General features: G+C 37.6%; 1 protein-coding gene across 4 annotated transcripts in view; it reads right to left on the bottom strand.

Annotated features, from left to right (window-relative positions):
* Window positions 1-19984, bottom strand: part of CEP112 (centrosomal protein 112) — a 298077-nt gene that overhangs the window by 206960 nt on the left and 71133 nt on the right. For all 4 annotated transcript variants that reach the window (XM_059670060.1, XM_059670062.1, XM_059670063.1 and 1 more), the window contains 5 exons: window positions 19592-19746; window positions 19150-19279; window positions 18231-18323; window positions 16522-16581; window positions 9837-9916 (listed from right to left, as the gene is read on the bottom strand). In XM_059670060.1, the coding sequence (XP_059526043.1) occupies window positions 9837-9916; window positions 16522-16581; window positions 18231-18323; window positions 19150-19279; window positions 19592-19746 (518 nt within the window). The remainder of the gene's footprint in view (window positions 1-9836; window positions 9917-16521; window positions 16582-18230; window positions 18324-19149; window positions 19280-19591; window positions 19747-19984) is intronic.

Here is a 19984-nt window from a genome sequence, read left to right as displayed (position 1 = left end):
TATCTGACAAAATAGACCTCAAAGTGAAGGCTATAACAAGTGATAAGGAAGACCACTTTATAATATAAAGGGAGCAATTCAACAAGAGGATATAACTCTGGTAAACATATATAAACCCAATACAGGAGCACCGAAATATATAAAAAACTTCTGAAAGATACCAAGCGAGAGATTGACAGCAATCCAGTCATAGTAGGGGACTTTAATACCCCACTGATACCACTGAATAAATCCTCTAAACAAAAAATAACCGGCAAAGAAACATCAATCCTAAATGACTCACTAGATCAGATGGAATTAACTGACATATTCAGAATGTTTCACCCCAAAGCTACAAAATATACATTCTTCTCAAGTACACATGAGACATTTTCAAAAATAGACCACATATTGGGACACAGGCAAAGTCTCTGCAAATTCAAGAAGACAGAAATCATATCAAGCATCTCCTCAAATCACAAATTAGAAATCAACTACAATAAAAACAATGAAAAAAAAAATCAAACACTTGGAGGCTAAATAGCTTGCTATTAAACAATCACTGGGTTACCAAGGAGATCAGAGAAGAAATAAAAAGCATCCTGGTAACAAACAACAATGAAAACACAACAATCCAAGATCTATGGGACATAGTGAAAGCAGTCCTGAGAGGGAAGTTCATAACTCTACAGGACTATCTCAAAAAACAAACAAACAAAAAAACACACACACACACACACACAAAAAAAAAAAAAACCACACAAGAAAAAATGGTAATAAATTATCAAACCTTACAATTTAAAGAATCAGAAAGAGAGCAACAAGAAAAGCCCAGAGTAAACAGAAAGAAGGAAATAATAAAATCAAAGTGGAAAAAACCCCGACATAGATACCAAAAAAAAACCAACAAAAAAACAAAACAAAAAACAAACAAAAAAATACAAAACAAGAAATCTATAAAAACCAAGAGCTGATTCTTTGAAAGGATAAACAAGATTGATGAACCTCTAGCCAGGCTCACCAAGAAACATAGAGAGAGGACCCAAATAAACAAAATCAGAAATGAAAGTGGTGAAGTAACAACAGACTCCACAGAAATACAAAGGATTTTAAAAAAATACTACGAACAACTCTACTCCAACAAACTGGACAACCTAGACAAAATGGACATATTCTTATAAAAACACAAGCTTCCAAAACTCCATCAGGAAGAATAAAAAAAAAACCTGAATAGGCCAATAACTACCAATGAAATTGAAGCAATAATCAAAGACCTTCCAGCAAACAAAAGCCCTGGTCCAGATGGCTTTACAGGGGAGTCCTACCAAACATTCAGAGAAGAACTAAAACCTATCGTCCTCAGACTATTCCAAAAAAATCAAGAGGAAGGCATACTTCCAAGCTCTTTCTATGAAGCCAGCATTACCCTAATTCCAAAACCAGACAAAGACACCACAAAGAAAGAGAACTACAGGCCAATATCACTGATGAATACAGATGCTAAAATCCTCAAAAAAATTCTAGCAAATTGGATCCATCATTACATTAGAAAGATCATACATCATGACCAAGTGGGATTTATTCCAGGGATGCAAGTATGGTACAATATCCGCAAATCAATGAAGGTGATACATCACATAAACAAACTGAAAGACAAAAATCACATAATATCAATTGATGCAGAAAAAAGCATTTGACAAAATCCAACATGCTTTCTTGATAAAAACTCTCAACAAAGTGGGAATAGAGGGATCATGCCTCAACATAATAAAAGCCCTATATGACAAACCTACAGCCAACATCATACTCAATGGGCAAAAATTAAAACCATTTCCCCTAAGAACAGGAATAAGACAGGGATCCCCACTTTCACCACTCCTGTTTGACATAGTACTGTAAGTGCTAGCCATAGCAATCAGAGAAGAAGAAATAAAAGGCATCCAAATTGGAAAAGAAGAAGTAAAACTGTCCTTATTCACAGATAACATGATATTGTACACAGAAAACCCTAAAGACTCCATCAAAAAACTACTAGACATAATAAATGAATTCGGCAATGTAGTAGGATACAAAATTAACACCCATAAATCTGTGGCTCTTTTATAGACCAATAATGGACTCACAGAAAGAGAAACTAAAAAAAAAAAATCCCATTTACCTCTGCCCCCCAAAAACCAAGATACCTAGGAATAAACTTAACTAAGGAAGTCAAAGACCTGTACTCAGAAAACTACAGGACATTGGAAAAAGAGAGAGGAAGACATAAACAAATGGAAAATATACTGTGTTCATAGATTTATAGAATCAACATCATTAAAATGTCCATACTACCTAAAGCAAACTACAGATTCAATGTAATCCCCATTAAAATACCAATGGCATGTTTCACAGACCTAGAACAATCTCTCCAAAAATTTATCTGGAATAAATAAAGGCCCAGAATAGCCAGAGCAATCCTGAGAAAGAAGAACAAAGTTGGAAGGGTCACATTACCAAATATCAAGCTATATTACAAAGCCACTGTTCTCAAAACTGCCTGGTACTGGCACAAGAACAGACATATAGACCAATGGAACAGAACAGAGAACCCAAAAGTAGACCCAAGCCATTATGCTCAATTAATATTTGACAAAGGAGGCAAGAGCATACAGTGGAGTCAAGACAGTCTCTTCAATAAATGGTGCTGGGGAAATTGGTCAAAGACATGCAAAAAAATGAAACTAGATCACCAACTTACAGCATACACAAAAATAAACTCAAAATGGTTAAAGGACTTAAATGTAAGATGGGAAACCTAAAAATCTTCGAAGACTCCATAGGCAGCAAAATATCAGAAATATGTCTTAGCAATATCTTTACCGATACAGCTCCTAGGGCAATGGAAACTAAAGAGAAAATTAACAAATGGGACTACATCAAAATAAAAAGCTTCTGCACAGCAAAAGAAACCATCAACAAAACAATAAGAAAGCCCACTGCATGGGAGAACATATTTGCCAATGTTATCTCAGATAAGGGTTTAATCTCCAACATTTACAGGGAACTCAGACAACTTAACAAAAGGAAGATAAACAATCCAATCAAAAAATGGGCAAAGGACCTAAATAGATATTTTTCAAAAGAGGTCATACACAAGGCCAACAAACATATGAAAACATGCTCAAATTCCTAATCATCTGAGAGATGCAAATCAAAACAATGAGGTACCATCTCACACCTGTCAAAATGGCTATCATTAATTAATCAACAAATGACAAGTGCTGGTGAGGATGTGGAGAAAAATGAACCCTCTTGCACTGCTGGTAGGAATGCATACTGGTGCAGCCACTGTGGAAAACAGTATGGAGATTCCTCAAAAATTAAAAATGGAACTCCCATTTGACTCAGTAATCCCACTTCTGGGAATATATCCCAAGAAACCAGAAACACCAATCAGAAAAGACATATGCATCCCTATGTTCATAGCAGCACAATTTACAATACCTAAATGCCCATCAGCAGATGTGTGAATTAAAAAAAACTGTGGTACATCTACACAATGGAATACTACACTGCTATAAAAAAGAAGGAACTTTTATAATTTGCAACAGCATGAATGGACCTGGAGAGCATTATGTTAAGTGAAATAAGACAGTTGGAGAAAGATACATATCACATGATCTTACTCATATGTGGGATATAATGAACAACAAAGCTGGCACAGCCTGGCCTGTGCCCTCTCATAGTGTGGGAACCCCACTATCAACCTCCCCAAAGAGATAGGCTCCACCCACCCATCCAGGGCTCCTCCATGGTAGGCCGGAGCCAGGGGTCCCGCCCCCAGTGTCGCCACCAAGCCACTGGGACCTGCCTCCGCATCACGTGGAACCCCTGGCGTCACCGTGTGGATCCCCGTGACTCACCTCCACGCTGTGCACACAGCATCAAGACCCCGCCCACCCACGTGCATCCGATGTGCACACAACCTCCTGGTGATGGATTGTTACGCATGAGGGCATGACAGCGTGAGGGCATGACAACCAGGTAGGCTTTTATTAGTATAGATATGAATATCTGACATATTTTGATGGAACAATACATTATAAATTGTATCTGTTCTTAATTTTAGTGATAATAATAATAGAAAAATACACTGAAAATTTATAAACTCAACTAATTAGTCTGTAAATGCATATATTCTCGGTTAAAACCAACACCACATATCCTTTAATAAGTAAGTTACAGGCTACTTTTGTACTGTAGGGTAACAAGTTTTATAATTACTCTTACAAAAAACACTTTTTAAAAGTACAAATCTGTTTTCTAGACAGAATAAAATTTCTTATTTCTTATCAAGGTGACCCTATAAGGTATTTTTATTCACTTACTAAGAATAGAATCTTTAGATTAACTACAAGTTTGCAGGTTTCCTTTAGCTTCTCTCTAGATAGCTCCTTCATTCACATCTTTTTCCATTTTAAAGTACATGTCACTATTAATTCCTTGAGATATTTTCACCAACCTTACAAACAAAATGACCAAGCTCCTCATTTTGGCTCTATACAAGACTAAATTTAGAATTTCAGCTATACTTTAAAATCTCTATGCAAGACTGACTTAACCTAACTTTCCCTTTCTACCAAATTCAAAATTCATGCCTCTGGGTAAACTGGAAGGTTACTGCTCTGACTGCAACCTCATCTACATGTCTGCAGTACTCGATGGTCCATTAAAAAAAACCTAATCAAAATGTAGTCCACACCTTTGAATTATCACAATATTGCTTAGCATTCCATTTACGTCTTCTTTTAAGATTAGTTTCTAGCAAATAAAAGTACAAAAACACCGTCGTTATAACTGCAGTTTTATTATCTTTCCTCTAAGGCCTTCGCATTTGAAGATTAATCCCTGCTCTGACTGATATAAATGTTGATTTATAACAGCAAACAAGCAACCAAAGATAAATGAAGGAAATTTAAAAGAACCTTATAGGAAAGCTTTTAACACTCATGTTTAAAAATATAACTTCTTTAAAAATATAACTTTAGGGGTAAATAATCTGCTTTCCACTGTAGCGGGAGATTAAAATACTACGTATATTGAGCAAGAAAAAAACTTTTTCAAAAGCTTATGGCATTTTGCTGGAAAAATACTACAAAACTATTACATGAATTTCCTCATTTTAATGAAAACTATAGATAAAGACAGACTAAAGAAGAGGTGCTGCTAATTTCTGTATAAATAAATAATTTTATACAATGATTTCAACAAACCAGATGGTGAACATTCACTGAGTATGACTACCATTGAAAGTTGGCTTCAGAACAGGTCAAATAAAAATATAATTCAAGGACAGTTTGAATTACTTAGAAAACATTAAGAACTTGTTTCTAAAAATTCTATGGGTAGCCCAGTCGGCATGGCTTAGCGGTTGCGTGAACTAGGAGGTCACAGTTCAATTCCCAGTCAGGGCATATGCCTGGGTTGTGGGCTCGATCCCCAATGTGGCGCATGCACGAGAGAGTGAATTAATGATTTCTCTCACCATTGATGTTTCTGTCTCTCCCTTCCTCTTTGAAATCAATAATAACATATAAAAATTCCATGTGCAAGTGAAACTGCACTTATTGAAGCAATGGTATATGAAAATATGATTACACATTTACAAACAATAAGAAAGAGCTGCCAATAACAGAAATTTTTATTGGAGGGAGCAATATAAAAAAGAAAACCAGGATATGTAAAAAGAAGCCCTTGCCCTAACCGGTTGGCTCAGTGGATAGAGCATTGGCCTGCGGACTGAAAGGTCCCAGGTTCAATTCCAGTCAGGGGCATATATCTTGGTTGTAGGCATATCCCCAGTAGGGGGTGTGCAGGAGGCAGCTGATCGATGTTTCTCTCTCATCGATGTTTCTAACTCTCTATCCCTCTCCCCTTGCCCTTCCTCTCTGTAAAAAGTCAATAAAATATATTTTTTAAAAAGAAGCCCTTAATAAATTTTCATACTTTTTCTTTACTTGAAATCCTTTCTCAACTGGTTTATGATTATCCATTCACCAATCAGCAGGTCCACAAATCAGATCAGTTATGTCTCAGATCCCCCTACATAAATAAAGTTGATGTAATGGTAATGATTGTGTTCTCAGAACTAGAGGTTCAAAACTAAAACTGGGTGAAATAAAAGTGAGGAAAGGCCTCCAGTAACTTCTCTTTAGTCCCAAACCAACTTGAATTACCATTCACTTCAATTGGTTCTTTGATAATGCCACTGAATAACCTAAAGGTCTAGCCTTCCCCCATATGTGTCATATTTGGCACAACATAAACATTGGATGCAGATATATATATAACAGATATGTGTATGTGTGTTTACAAAAGAAACATAGTAAGAATGTCCATAGCGATACTATCACTATATATAAAAGCCCAAGTGACTGTTCAACCGTTTGACCGGTAGCTATGATGCACACCGACCACCAGGGGGCAAATGCTCAATGCACAGGCATGGAAACATGGAACAGACTGATGAATCTCAGAGGGAAGTGGGAAGGGGGGAGGCCGGGAAGAGATTAACCAAGATCATATATGCATACTAGAGGCCTGGTGCATGGATTCGTGCACCGGTGGGGTCCTCAGCAAGGCCTGTGGGGATCAGGCTGAAACCGGAAGTCCAACATCCCCCAAGGGGTCCCAGATTGCGAGAGGGTGCAGGCCAGGTGAGGGACCCCACCGGTACACAAATCCGTGCACCAGGCCTCTAGTTAATAATAACCCAAAACTAGAAACTGCCAAAATGGATAGTGGCAGCAGAATGGATAAATACACTGTGGTATGTTCACTTTAAAATGCTATTCAATAAGTGAGAATTAATAAATTACAATGTTATGTAACAATATATCTCATAAACCCAAATGCTGAGCAAAAGAGGCTCATTTCTCTCTTGCCCCATCCAGAGAACTGGATCCTGATCTGCATAACGAGGGTAACGAAAGAGGCTGTGAGAAAGGTAGGAAGGATTCTCAGGAGGGTACAGCAGGGACACGGATCCTACTAACTGCACTATGGGCTCCATCAAGAAGTCCACCCACAAGCTGCTGGGAATGCCCTACCCACAGATCCCCCCAAAGGGCCACAGCCACCCCAGCACTCTGCATCTTACCCACATATACCCCCAACCTGTGGTGGGCTCCCTGTGCATGCTCCCAATGGTGGCAGCCAGAGTGAGCTCTAGCAGATGGCCAGGGAGAACCCACAGAAAGCTGGCCCAAATCTGAGGGCCAGGGAGAAACCAGAAACTTGAGCTTTCACACCACTTTTGTTAAAACAAAGTAGAGGCTGTCACCACTTGACCTGATAAGTTGCAGGATCAAGAAACGGCATATGAGCAAAGAATTCTGCCACAAGAAGAGGAAGAAGCTTAGAACAAGTGTAACCTAGAAGGTCTGAGAAAGCCTCAAAGTAACTAGCAGGGCTGAAGGAAGGTATTTCTCTCCTAAAGGCAGTTATTAAAGACCCCTAGGAGGTAACTGCTGCTCCAAAGGAGAGGACAGCAACTCATAACTTCAAGGAACATGGAAAATCAATATTACATGACACCACCAAAGGATTACAATAATCTAGTAACTATTCTCTGATATCCTCCATTATACATACAACATGCAAATAAACCCTCATTGAGTGAAAGTATGATTAAATGAATGAATACCACCGCACTCTAAAACTGATAATTCTTCATGTGTGTGCGTGTGTGTGTGTCAATGTAAATTTCTATATAATATAGCTATCTTTTAGAAAAGTGGAGTTATTTCTGGACTAACTGGGTCTAATTCTATTCTTGTATTCAAAAGCAGCAGCAGCCCCCAAGCCCCATCCCAAGAATATTTTCCTTTGGGAAAATAGCCAGCTTGTGCTGTTTACTTTGAATTTCAGACCACACAATAACTCACTCTGCTTTCGGACCAGATTACATCTGCTATCCAGGTGCTGTATTGTGAGGATCATACATTCAGTCAAAATGAAGACATCACTAACATAGGGAATGGGAGAAACAGATCTACAAAGGAATTTTATTAAAAATCTAAAATTGCTTTTTTAACTCCAAGTAAAATTTGGTGTTTTGGTAAAGACCTTTAAAGCCATAAGAGTGTTACTTAGCTCAGGAAATGATTATGCTGTATATAGAAAACTATTGAGATTTCAAGGTCCTTTCATAATCTATTATGAAACATTAAAAAGCACCACACTGGTTTACACAAACTCCCAATATCCCACTGAAAAAAACTTTCTGAATTCCAATGGTACTTACTGAAAACAACTCAACCTGTTCTACTAGCAACTCAGTCAACCTAGTACTCTAAGTATTTCAAATGCCCAATCTAGACTCTGACATCTTTAGGAGCAGTCCATGTCTTGAGATATATCTTCTAAGCCTTCTCTTTCTTTTAGTATGATACTACAACATATAGACATTGTCAGTACTAAACAAATATGTATTTGTTCATTTACTGCTATTAAAAGTTGTTAATCAACATTTTAAGGAGGAGGAAAAAATAAATTAATGAGGAATAAAGGAAGGCCATCCCATCTATAAAGAAAGCAAGAATGCCCTAGTTTTGTCATTATTCAAACTTGATGATTGACTTAATGTTTAATGAATATTATGGTTCTCTTCTGATTTTATCTAATTCACACGTGGTGATGTGAACAAATAAGCAATGCATCCTTGTGTTGATAAAAAAAATGATAGCCTATGATGCCATGATACACAAATTATTTTAAATGTTCTATTAGCAACTCAGCCAATACATTTTAACACAAACTGAGGGGGAAGGAATGGCTATGCAATCTTCCCAGAAAGAATCTGATACTAAGTATGTTTGATCCTGGGTGTTCTTTTTGGCCTTTCTGTATGTGATTCCTGCTTGTAGGTTTTTGGAAGCAAGAAAAATGGAATTAGCTGGTTCTTTGGGAATTAGCTAGATACACTGAACTCAAGTAAGCTTCCGTTCTTAAATCACTCTCTTGGGTCTATGAACCTGTCTCCCATTCAGGTTCTTATCACTCTGTAGTGCAACTGCCAAAGCTCTTAAATATCTTCCCAACCCAACTACAAGGTCCACTGCTGCGACGTAGTGGGAACGCAACACTTACTGAGTGAATCAATGTTTTCCACCTGAAAACTGCAAGATAAAGCCTAGTGATCAGCCGGGCCTAATCAACTTGTGAACCAATGGAGAAGACAAGTGAGACAGAAGGTTTTAATGTGCATGTTTACCTTTTACTGAGCAGGTGTCATGAGACAGAGCCTTTCCTGAACAATGCCTGTATAGCTCATCTTCAGATATGACCAGGAGACTGCATTACCACATTTCTCCAAAATCTACAGAGGAATTTCCACATGTTCTAAGACTTAAGTCTTACTGTTTTTTAAAAATCTGTTTTCACTTAAGAAGAAGAAAGCATATAAAACTACGACATTCTATTTTCTTACATCCCTATCACTAAAAACAGCTGATTTTTCCTTTTTTTAAAAAAAATTACTGGCTAGCAATAAAATTCTGAAAAATAGAGATTCATGATGGAAACTGATTCAGACTAAACCATAGCAAGGCTATTATAAAAATATGGTGTTTAGGTGCTAGCTATTTAATTTGGCTCACAATTTAGACTAAGCATATTTTTAAAAAATATATTTTTATTGATTTCATAGATGAAGGGAGAGAGAGACAGAAACATCAATGATGAAAGATTGAGCTTATGCCCTTGACCGGAATCGAACCTGGGACCCTTCAGTCTGTAGGCCAACACTCTATCCACTGAGCCAAACCAGGTAGGGCTAAGAGTATTTTTTAAATTAAATATATTACAATTTTACTCACTTCAAAGCTTCCTCAAATTTATAGATTTTCTTTTGAGTATCTTCTTTTTCTTTATCAAGCTCACTCTGCAAGTCGTGAACCTGCCATGACAAGACGTGGCACATGTATCAGAAGACAAGAAAAGTCTGCTCGCGGGAAGGCCGGGGAGGGTTGGGGGGCAGGAGGTAGGGGGGTAAGAGATCAACTAAAGGACTTGTATGCATGCATATAAGCATAACCAATGGACATAAGACACGGGGTGATAGGGGAGGCTAGGGGACTGTCTAGGGCGGGGGGATAAAATGGATACATATGTAATACCCTTTGTAATACTTTAAGCAATAAAAAAAAAAAAAAAGAAAAGTCTGCTCAAATGAGAAGTACAAACAATGACACAGCAATCTTAAGTCCATTTTCATATAAAGTTAGATTTAGCTATTTCAAAATAGAAATTGGACTAACCATAATCATTTAGCATATAATTATTTTAATACTCTATTTCCAACACCACTTTTCTGATCAAAGTTAATAACTTTTTGAGTCTCCCTGCATATGGATTTCCTGTGAAATAGACGGACATATAAAACACACCAAAAGGGAGGAATAACTTGAATTTTTTAAACAGTTACATATTAGCCAAAGGAAAGGAATCTCATATGATTCAGGAGAACGCAAGTAAGAACGTGCCTGTACTCCCAAACTCATATAGGTGGTGATGAAACAGTCTTTGCTGCTGGGAATGATTCCTATAACTATTCACTGAGTTTGGGAGGAAGTCCCCACCATGAGTATCTGTTTCCTAGATGTGGCATCCTTTCAGTAGGTGGGTTGGCAGCATGAGTAATAATAACAAATGAAAATTTTGCTTCACAGAAAATTCTTCATATGCAGATGCAGACGTAAACGGATCTAAAAATAGGAGAAGGCAACTGTGGTACAGCTGGAGGGAGCAGGAGAAGTAAATAGCAGCCATGGCTCCACATACATGGCCATTGAGGGTGCAGAGCAGCTGGTAGGAAAGAAAACTCATCACTTAGAGGGGTGCAGATGCCAGCCAGCTACACACCTGCCACCAGCCCAGGTGAGGCTGAACGTGCAACTGCTGGGTAAGGGAATAGGAGAGGGATGACAAACCAACAAAACACACACACACACACACACACACACACACACACACACACACACACACACACACACACACACCCCACCTTCCCAAACTCTGAATCAGTGCTAGCCAAAAGTCCCTGTAGTTGGCTGTTTATAATAGTTTGGATGGAGATCTAGTTAGTTAACTCAAAAACCCTATATTCTTTGACCCATTTTGGCTTTTCTCCTACTCATTCTTGAAGTGTATCATCTGTTAAGATTTGGTGCTTGACAACTGCAGGGGGCATAACCTTGCTTCTATTATGTCTCCCAGTGTGGTCTCCTCCTCAGAGCTGTGGTTAAAATCCACTTCCCAGGAAATCCCCAGGAGGGTTTGGGGGTTTCTACTGAGGAGGAGTTTTTCTTCACACCCACAGCCTACTTCTCCCTGTCCCCTGAACAATACATTACTACACGGGGAACTAGCAAGGAGCCGCTATCAGAGTCTCTGATGAGTCACTGGTACTTTACACGCTGGGACTGTGCCTCCCATGTGCAGGGCTAGGAGGGGGTTCCCCTGTATTGGCTGCTCAATTGTTTTCTGGGACTCAGAACCCTGTATGAAAGTATAATTGAGACTTACTCCTTTAAGTGAAAGCTTCAAAAATTAATCATTTTTGAGAAAACTCGATCTAAAATTATAAGGTGATTATGAGTACAAGCTCTGAGTCAGACTGCACGGGTTTGTCCCCACACCTTCACAAGTTACTCAGCACACTGTGCCTCAGCTGCCTCATCTGAGAAATGGGGACAACAGGGAGTATATTGACATTGTGAGGAGTTCATGTTACTCCAGGTAAAACTCTTAGAACAACATTGAGAACATAATAAATGCTCAACAACTATATAAAATTATCACCTTCTTAGATTAAATACTCTATACACAAACGTTTTCCTGAAAATTCAAGGTCATTATGATTACCAAACTCACAGTAAGCCCCATCCAGTGGCTCCCTCAGAGGGGCTGTCTGTGCTTTCAGAAAACGGCCCCGAATTGCTAAGAAGTCCGAGTTCCTGCAAGTGCTTTTTACCCTTCACAGTTCACTCCTAATCTCTGTCCGTGTACAGCGGCCACTTCCTGATGTGTGGTCGGCGCCCTAACGCAAGCACCTGATCTAATCTATGCCTCTATTAGAACCGCTTCTATGGCAGGAATGGACCTATCTGAACGGAAGAAGGAGAGCCTTCCCTCTGAGTCATACATCCATGTGTCAAAGCACAGCCTTCTGAGCTGGGGTCCCTAAAGCCAGAAGCTGTTTCTCGTTTATTTTATATCCCCAGCACTCAGCACAGCCAACACCTGGCTCTCACTAGAATAGCCAACAAATGCTGTTCTGGGTTTGTTTGTTTGTTTGTTTGTTTGTTTGTTTGTTTGTTCTTAAATGAATATATTCGCATCGTATACTTAAGGGCCATTTTGGGTTAAATTTCTAGCTTCTACCCAGGTCTCAGATAGTTGTGGGTAACACAGATAATGCTGTCCTTTTTAAAAATATATATATTTATTGATTTTTTACAGAGGAAGGGAGAGGGATAGAGAGTTAGAAACATCGATGAGAGAGAAGTATCGATCAGCTGCCTCCTGCACACCCCCTACTGGGGATGTGCCCGCAACCAAGGTACATGCCCTTGACTGGAATCGAACCTGGGACCCTTCAGTTCCCCAGGCAGATGCTCTATCCAGTGAGCCAAACCAGCCAAGGCGAATGCTGTCCTTTTTAATGTACTGATAGCAGTGAAGAATAAGGCTTGAATTAATTTGCTTGTAACCCTTCCCCCACTATACATTGTTAATATCCAAAATGAATTTTAATAACTTAAATAATGAAAACCAAACCACAAAGTCAAGGATACAGCATATATTCTCAAACATGAGATTGTACTAAGTAATTTAAGTTTTTTTAAAAACATATTTTATTGATTTTTTACAGAGAGGAAGAGAGAGGGAGAGTCAGAAACATCGATGAGAGAGAAATATCAATCAGCCACCTCCTGCACACCTCCTACTGGGAATGTGCCCGAAACTAAGGTAAATGCCCTTGATCGGAATCAAACCTGGGACCTTTCAGTCCGCAGGCCGACGCTCTATCCACTGAGCCAAACTGGTTAGGGCAAGTAATTTAAGTTTTAAATAATTTCAGATTTAAGTAGCCATAAATACACTTACCAAATGTATATTTCACTACTTCCACCCTAAGATTAAGGCAGCAGGAAGTGAGTACTTGTGTATGAGAAAGGGATTCTGCTGCATATAAGGAAACAGACGAACTGTGGCAGACGTCACAGCACAGCAAAGGGCACGAAGCGGCGGCTGCCCCCACATCGACGAGCGGGGTCCCTCCACTGCTCCTTTTCATTGCTCCAACCTCTACTCCCCAACATGAAAAATAGGTTCTGGGCTGCAGGGCTTCTAGAAATCATTTGACTGCACAAATTCATTTCTAAACACTTCACTCAAGGCATGTGTCCTTGTAAAGAAAATCAGGCCAGTAGTAGAAAATACTACACAATTTATTATGTGTAAAGCTGTGGGAATCTTAAATTATTTTAATCTAATTAAAAGAAGTATATATGCACGCTAAACACTGGAATAACTATTTTTCGTGGTTTTGAACTCCATCAAACTGTATATCTCACTTGTTAGACAGTTACATCAGAATTATTATAAGTAGATATTTCCATTCTAACACATTCTGGAAAGTCCATGCTTAACATCTGCCTCATGAACTGCTTTAGGTAAACACCACCATCTCTTTCTCTCTGGTGCCTGTTTGGAAAACAAGCAATGGGTTATTTGTCGGAGGCAGGTGTTTCCTTGCTAGTAAAATCATTTAGCCTCACCATTTCCTGACTTAACAGATTAGGACACTTCATCAAACAATGACATTTCGTTTTACTACCTATTATTTGTTTGATGTTCAAAGATCTTAAGAGCAGGGGATAGCCACCAGAGATCAATAGAGAGCCTGAGATAATGTGTGTGCTTAAATTAGGGACGGCATCGGATGCATGTCTCTCACCTCAAAGACAAGCTGGATTCTCGTGCTGCTTTCTCATTGGCATGAGGAAATAGTCTCATTCAGATGGCATTTCCTCCTCCTGCACAGATACTCAGAATGGAGTTTTATACCCAAAGTTATTGGCTGCGCACACCTGTCCCACCTGTAACACTGTCTAGCAAACAAAAGCCCTACACATCCCACTTCACTCTCCAGTTACACAGTCCAGGGCTACAGAAGATTTATGTCAGCTCTTTGAGCATCAGAAGGGATATTCCCTGAGGGGGGTGCAAGACATCAAATCTTCAAGGGCTAAGATCACAGCAGGTTTAATAAAGACAGAATAACAGATGTCAATTAAAAGGGGGAGATTACGGAATTAATTGTAAAACGGAGGGACATGCTGAGCAACATTTTCTCTTCTAATATAAATAATGTGGGAACATATGCAAGATGCACAAATAAGCTTATTTTTCTTCTAGAGGCTGCCACTGTTCTAAACATGTCTTATTTACACTGAAAACAATTAATGCACTTTAATTAGTCCCGTTATTAAAAAGCTAGGCCAGTTGATACCATGTGGAAAGGGGGAGCTGTAGCTAGGACGCCTGATGGCAAGGGTTCGGCCTGCTGCCTGCAGTGAATGAAAACAGGAACGGTGGGAAGGTTACTGCAAAGAATGAACTGGGCTCTCTCATGCTGTTTCTTGTTTGTGTCCATCAGGTAGAGGGGCTGATCCATAACTTTAGTTCACCTAGCGGGTGGGATAGACACCGAGCAAAGGTGGCGGTAGGAGGAAGACTCTGGCTCTATCTATCTAACTGCCCTCAGTAGGACTTACAGGAGTTTGGGATAGAAACACATTCTTTTAAAATGAGTTCATGTGTGCCTTTCTCCTGGCGAGTCTTCTCAGAATGCAAGCCTTCTTTTGGTAAGTAAAATATGTATGAAGCTGCATGGCTCAACAGCAGAAATGGAAAAATTCTACATTTTACTAAAAGCAATACTTCCCTCTCCTGCTCAGATGCCATTTTGTAGACATAAAGCACATTTAAGATCTTGCATTGAGTTGTATTCAAACTGCAAGAAAAAAAACTTCGGCAATAAGAAAATTTATTATAATTTTAAAGAGCACATATTCAGACCAATACATGTCCGTGGAAATATACACTTTTCCAAATGACAGAAACAGCCTTCTTCCTAGACAGTAAGCTCCTGGAAAAGAGCTTCTATGCCTAATTCATCCTCTACCCTCTCACCAGTCCCTAGTATAATATTCACCAATGAAAGCATTGAATGACTATCTGCTGAGTGACTATATGGGTATACAAGATGTGATATTACAGTTTTTAAAGAATTTTGTACTATAAAATCTGTTTAATTTTTCATTTGTATGTATTTTTAATTAGTTGAAGGGTTGACCTTTTTTTGCATTTTCTATTATGTGTGTATTTTACAAATGGCTTAATTTGATATATGTTAGAACAGTAAATCATTACAAAAGCAGCAACAAAATCTTTACTATTTCAACTACTCTTTTACTTTCTATGTTATATAGCAAACAAGAAATTCAAAACTGAAGTTAGCCTAGCTCAGTGGTTGGCAAACTGCGGCTCGCGAGCCACATGCGGCTCTTTGGCCCCTTGAGTATGGCTCTTCCACAAAATACTGACTTCTGTGCATGGGCCATGAAGTTTCGATCGCACTGTACATGTGCACCCTCACATGGTATTTTGTGGAAGAGCCACACTCAAGGGGCCAAAGAGCCACATGTGGCTCGCGAGCCGCAGTTTGCCAACCACTGGCTTAGCTGGTGTGGCTCAGTGGTTGAGTGTCAGTCCATGAACCAAGAGGTCACAGTTCAATTCCTGGTCAGAGTACATGCCTGGGTTGTGGGCTCAATACCCGGGAAGGGGTATGCAGGACGCAGTTGCTCAATGTTTCTGTCTCATGGATGTTTCTATCTCTCTATTCCTCTCCCTTCCTCTAAAATCAGTAAAAAATATATATTTAAAAAACCAAAGTTAAGTCACAAACTTAATTCTGCACTTTATTGCTGAAGATGTTAATAGTATGTCAAGGAACCCCAGTTATTACTGATGACAGGGATACCAGCTTATTTCAGGAGAAATATTCACTATTCTAATTGACAAGAAACAATCACTAATCAACTTTTTAGTAGACAAAAAAGTAGACAACTCTTTCACTGTTTTATATTCTTTGGTTAAATATTTAGAGTTCTTAGTATATGTACAATACAATAAAATACAAATGACTCCCATAAACTGTATCACATTTTTTAAATGATAGAAAATATAATTTTACTCTTTGCTCATTAAATATACAAGTGGTATTTTAAAGTTGATATAACTAATAATAGAACTGAAGCTGTTTACAAACATAAAAAAACAAAAAAGCAAAATTTGATTACTGGCTAGCTGAAATAAACTTAGAATAAATTATTCTTTAAGAGCTAGAATGCATGTCTTTATAAAAATCAACCTTCATTCTTAATTGCTTCATTTTCTATTTCAAATGTAGCTTCCCACAAAATATATTACCTTTTTATCATAGGTGCGTTTTAAATTACTTTTCTCCATTTGAAACTCATTTTCTTGATCCTGTGAATGATAAATATTTTTATTATACTTAAAATTGCTACTAGAATAAATAAAATTAGTAATCTAATGAAATAAATAAATCTACTTGATGACAAACTTTGAGTTTCACATATTAGTAAGCGCATCCTACCAGTCTAATTTTCTAAACAGAAATATGATTAGGTTTATGTTAGAGGTCATAAAACCTTAGTTATCTAAAGATATTACTACTCTTAAAAGTACATACTTTACAGTAGAAGAGAAGCTTTCTGACCCTTAGGATTAAGAGATGACCTATAATGACCAACTGAATTAATACAGAAATAATAAATTTGAAGTTATACTATATACTAGTTCCTGGCATTTTTTGACCATGAGGGGGAAAGGAAAAATCTAATAGGAGAGGGGGAGAGGGGAAGAGGAAGGGAGGGGGAGAGGGCAAGATGGGGAGAGGGGGAGAAAGGGAGAGGGGGAGTGGGAGAGAAAGCATGAGAATTGGCAGATAACTCAAAGGGAGAAAATTATTCTTTGTACCTAGAGGGTATTATGCTAAGTGAAATAAGGCAGAGAAAGACAAATACCATATGATTTCACTTACATGCAAAATCTAAAAAAACAAAACAAATAAATAAAAGAAAACAGAACGACTCATAGATACAGGAAACAAATTAGTGGTTACCAAAGGGAACGGGGATGGGGAATGGACAAAATAGAGGAAAAAAAGGGAAATTAAGAGGCACTACAAACTTCCAATTATAAAATAAATAAGTCATGGAGATGTAATGTACAGCATAGGAATATAGTCAATAATCTATATTTATAAAAGCCTAAGCAACCGTTTGACCGTTCGACCATTTGACCAGTAGCTATGATGCACACTGACTACCAGGGAACAGACGCTCAATGCACAGGCATGGAAACATGGAACAGACTGATGAATCTTAGAGGGAAAGGGGGAGGGGAGAGGGCAGGACGAGATTAACCAAAGATTTTATTATACTAGAGGCCCGGTGCACAGATTCATGCACCGGTGGGGGTCTCTCGGCCTGGTCTGCAGGGATTGGGCCGAAACCAGCCGTCTGACATCCCCCAAGGGGTCCCGGATTGTGAGAGGGTGCAGGTCAGGACGAGGGACCCCAATGGTGCATGAATTCATGCACCGGGCCTCTAGTAGTGTATAACTTTGCATGGTGACAGATGGTAAGTAGACTTATGGTAGGAATCATTTCCTAATGTATCTAAATATCAAATCACTATGATGTATACCTGGAACTAATAAGATACTGTATGTCAATTATATGTAAATACATAAATATATAAAAATAAAAGAATATATTTAAATAAAATTTATTTTTAAATTTAATTTCAAAAGGAAGATTATTCAAATGAAAATTATTGTTCTTTATTTCCTATATCCCATTAGCATCTACTTTTGTTGAGATAAATAAGATGAAAAAAATGATACAATGTGCAATAAAAGACTCAGAAATAGCTACTTACATTTTTAAGGAGTTTTTTAAAACTCTTATTTGTACATATAAATCAAGAAAAAGGAAAGTGAGGATGGAGGGTGTCAATGGGCAGGGGGTAAAAGGAGTACATCTGTAATACTTTCAACAATAAAGTTGAAAGTGAGTTTCAGCCATTCTGTGAACAAATACAAGACCCACCTGTAGTTGTTGCTTTCTTTGAAGTTCTGATTCCTGTAACTGCAGTTTTAATTGACAGATGTTCTGTTCTAATTCTTTAATTGTAGCAGAGGCCTAGAAAGATTTTAAGAATAAAAATAAAAAATTTGTACCATTTCACAATTTCTGGTTGAGTAAATTTACCTTTTCCACCTTGAAGGTTCACTCAAAATTAAAATGATCTGTAAATCTGAATTTAAAATGTTTTTTAAAAATTAAAAAAAATCATCTTTTAAAGTAAAAATATATATTAAATTGTTTAGTGTTTGAAGTTATATAAATATAATAGTAATGAAGAAATAGCTGGTTTTACAGAAAAATAGTTTTATAGAAAACTTTTCAAATTGTAAAACCAAATCCACTGGAACATTCAATTCATGAAATACCACATAACTGACTACCTGAGAATTGTAGCTTTGGGATTCTCTTTGCAGAAAGTGTCAATTCTCAGACACAACATGTGTGAGTGCCAGTGGGGTGTCTGTGGGCTCAAACGTGTGCATAGGATGTTAAGAAAACTAAAGCATAGCCAAGATGTCAAAATAATAATAATGCATATATTCAGCCTAAAAATGTATTATTAACACAATTGAGCATTTCTTTTCAGATTTTTATGTTTCCTTTTATAAAAATGTTGGTACAAGCGTTAACTTATTATGGCAGAGTACAGTTTATTAAATATTATGTCATGTTATATATTAGACATTTAGTATTTTAAGTATTTTAAATGCCAATAAATATTACTTCAGTAATTACAAGAATAAAGCAAAGGAGAGATTAATTTCCAATGCTAAATAGCTTCTACATGGCTACCTATGGCTACAGGCTGAGTAAAGCTACTTTGTATGATATATACATGTAAATTACTTTGTATGTATATATACCAACATATATATAATACCTTAGAAACTGAAAGTGTGTGTTCCTTTTTCAGAAGGTTTATATCAGCATCATACTTGTTTTGTAATAGCTTCACACTTTGCTCATAATCGTTCATAAGATGATCTTTCTCTTTATGCAGTGAATTGCGCCTAAAAATAAGAGAATAAAATATATTCCCAATACATTTGAAATCAATTCCTAGAATGGAATTTTTAGTCAACCAAATCCAAATGCATTATCTTTCAGTATGTCAAATAATTATCTACATTTTTATAAACTTTTTAAAAAGCATTATGCTTCTTATGTTAAGTGGGACTTTAAAAAAATAAACAGATGGCAGTGTTTAGGTTAGAAACCTTCCAAAGTTAATGTACAAGGTGATTAATTTTGGCATATACTTTACAGAGTTGATATCAGTACTTTACAGCCACACCTGAGAGATATCTGACTTCAGACAATACCTTGCCTTTACTTCTTGCAACTCACTACATGTTATCTGGTAACATCTCTCAAGTTCCAATTTTTCTTGAATTAATTTCTGCTTCTGTAAGTTACTGTTTTCTGCTTCTCCAGTCAGCTGCTGGACACGGGACTCCAGTTCTTTCACCATCTGGTTCTAAAAGAATAGGTCATTGTTAAAAAGGCCTCTGACTTTGTAACACTTCAGTATCATTGAGTAACCTGAAGAAAATATATACCCTATTAGAGATAATACAGAAAACATATGTATCATAACCATATCATAAAAAATTAAACCAACCTCTAAGTTAACCAAGTCTTTAAAAAATGCTTTCTACCATAAAAGATCATGATGTTTATATGCTTTTAGCCATTCATTCATTCATTAATTCAAC

Source organism: Myotis daubentonii, chromosome 16 (assembly GCF_963259705.1).
Source record: "Myotis daubentonii chromosome 16, mMyoDau2.1, whole genome shotgun sequence".
Taxonomy (NCBI): Eukaryota; Metazoa; Chordata; class Mammalia; order Chiroptera; family Vespertilionidae; genus Myotis; species Myotis daubentonii.
The sequence above is the reverse complement of the archived record's forward strand: the minus strand, read 5'-3'. Positions and strand labels throughout refer to the sequence as shown.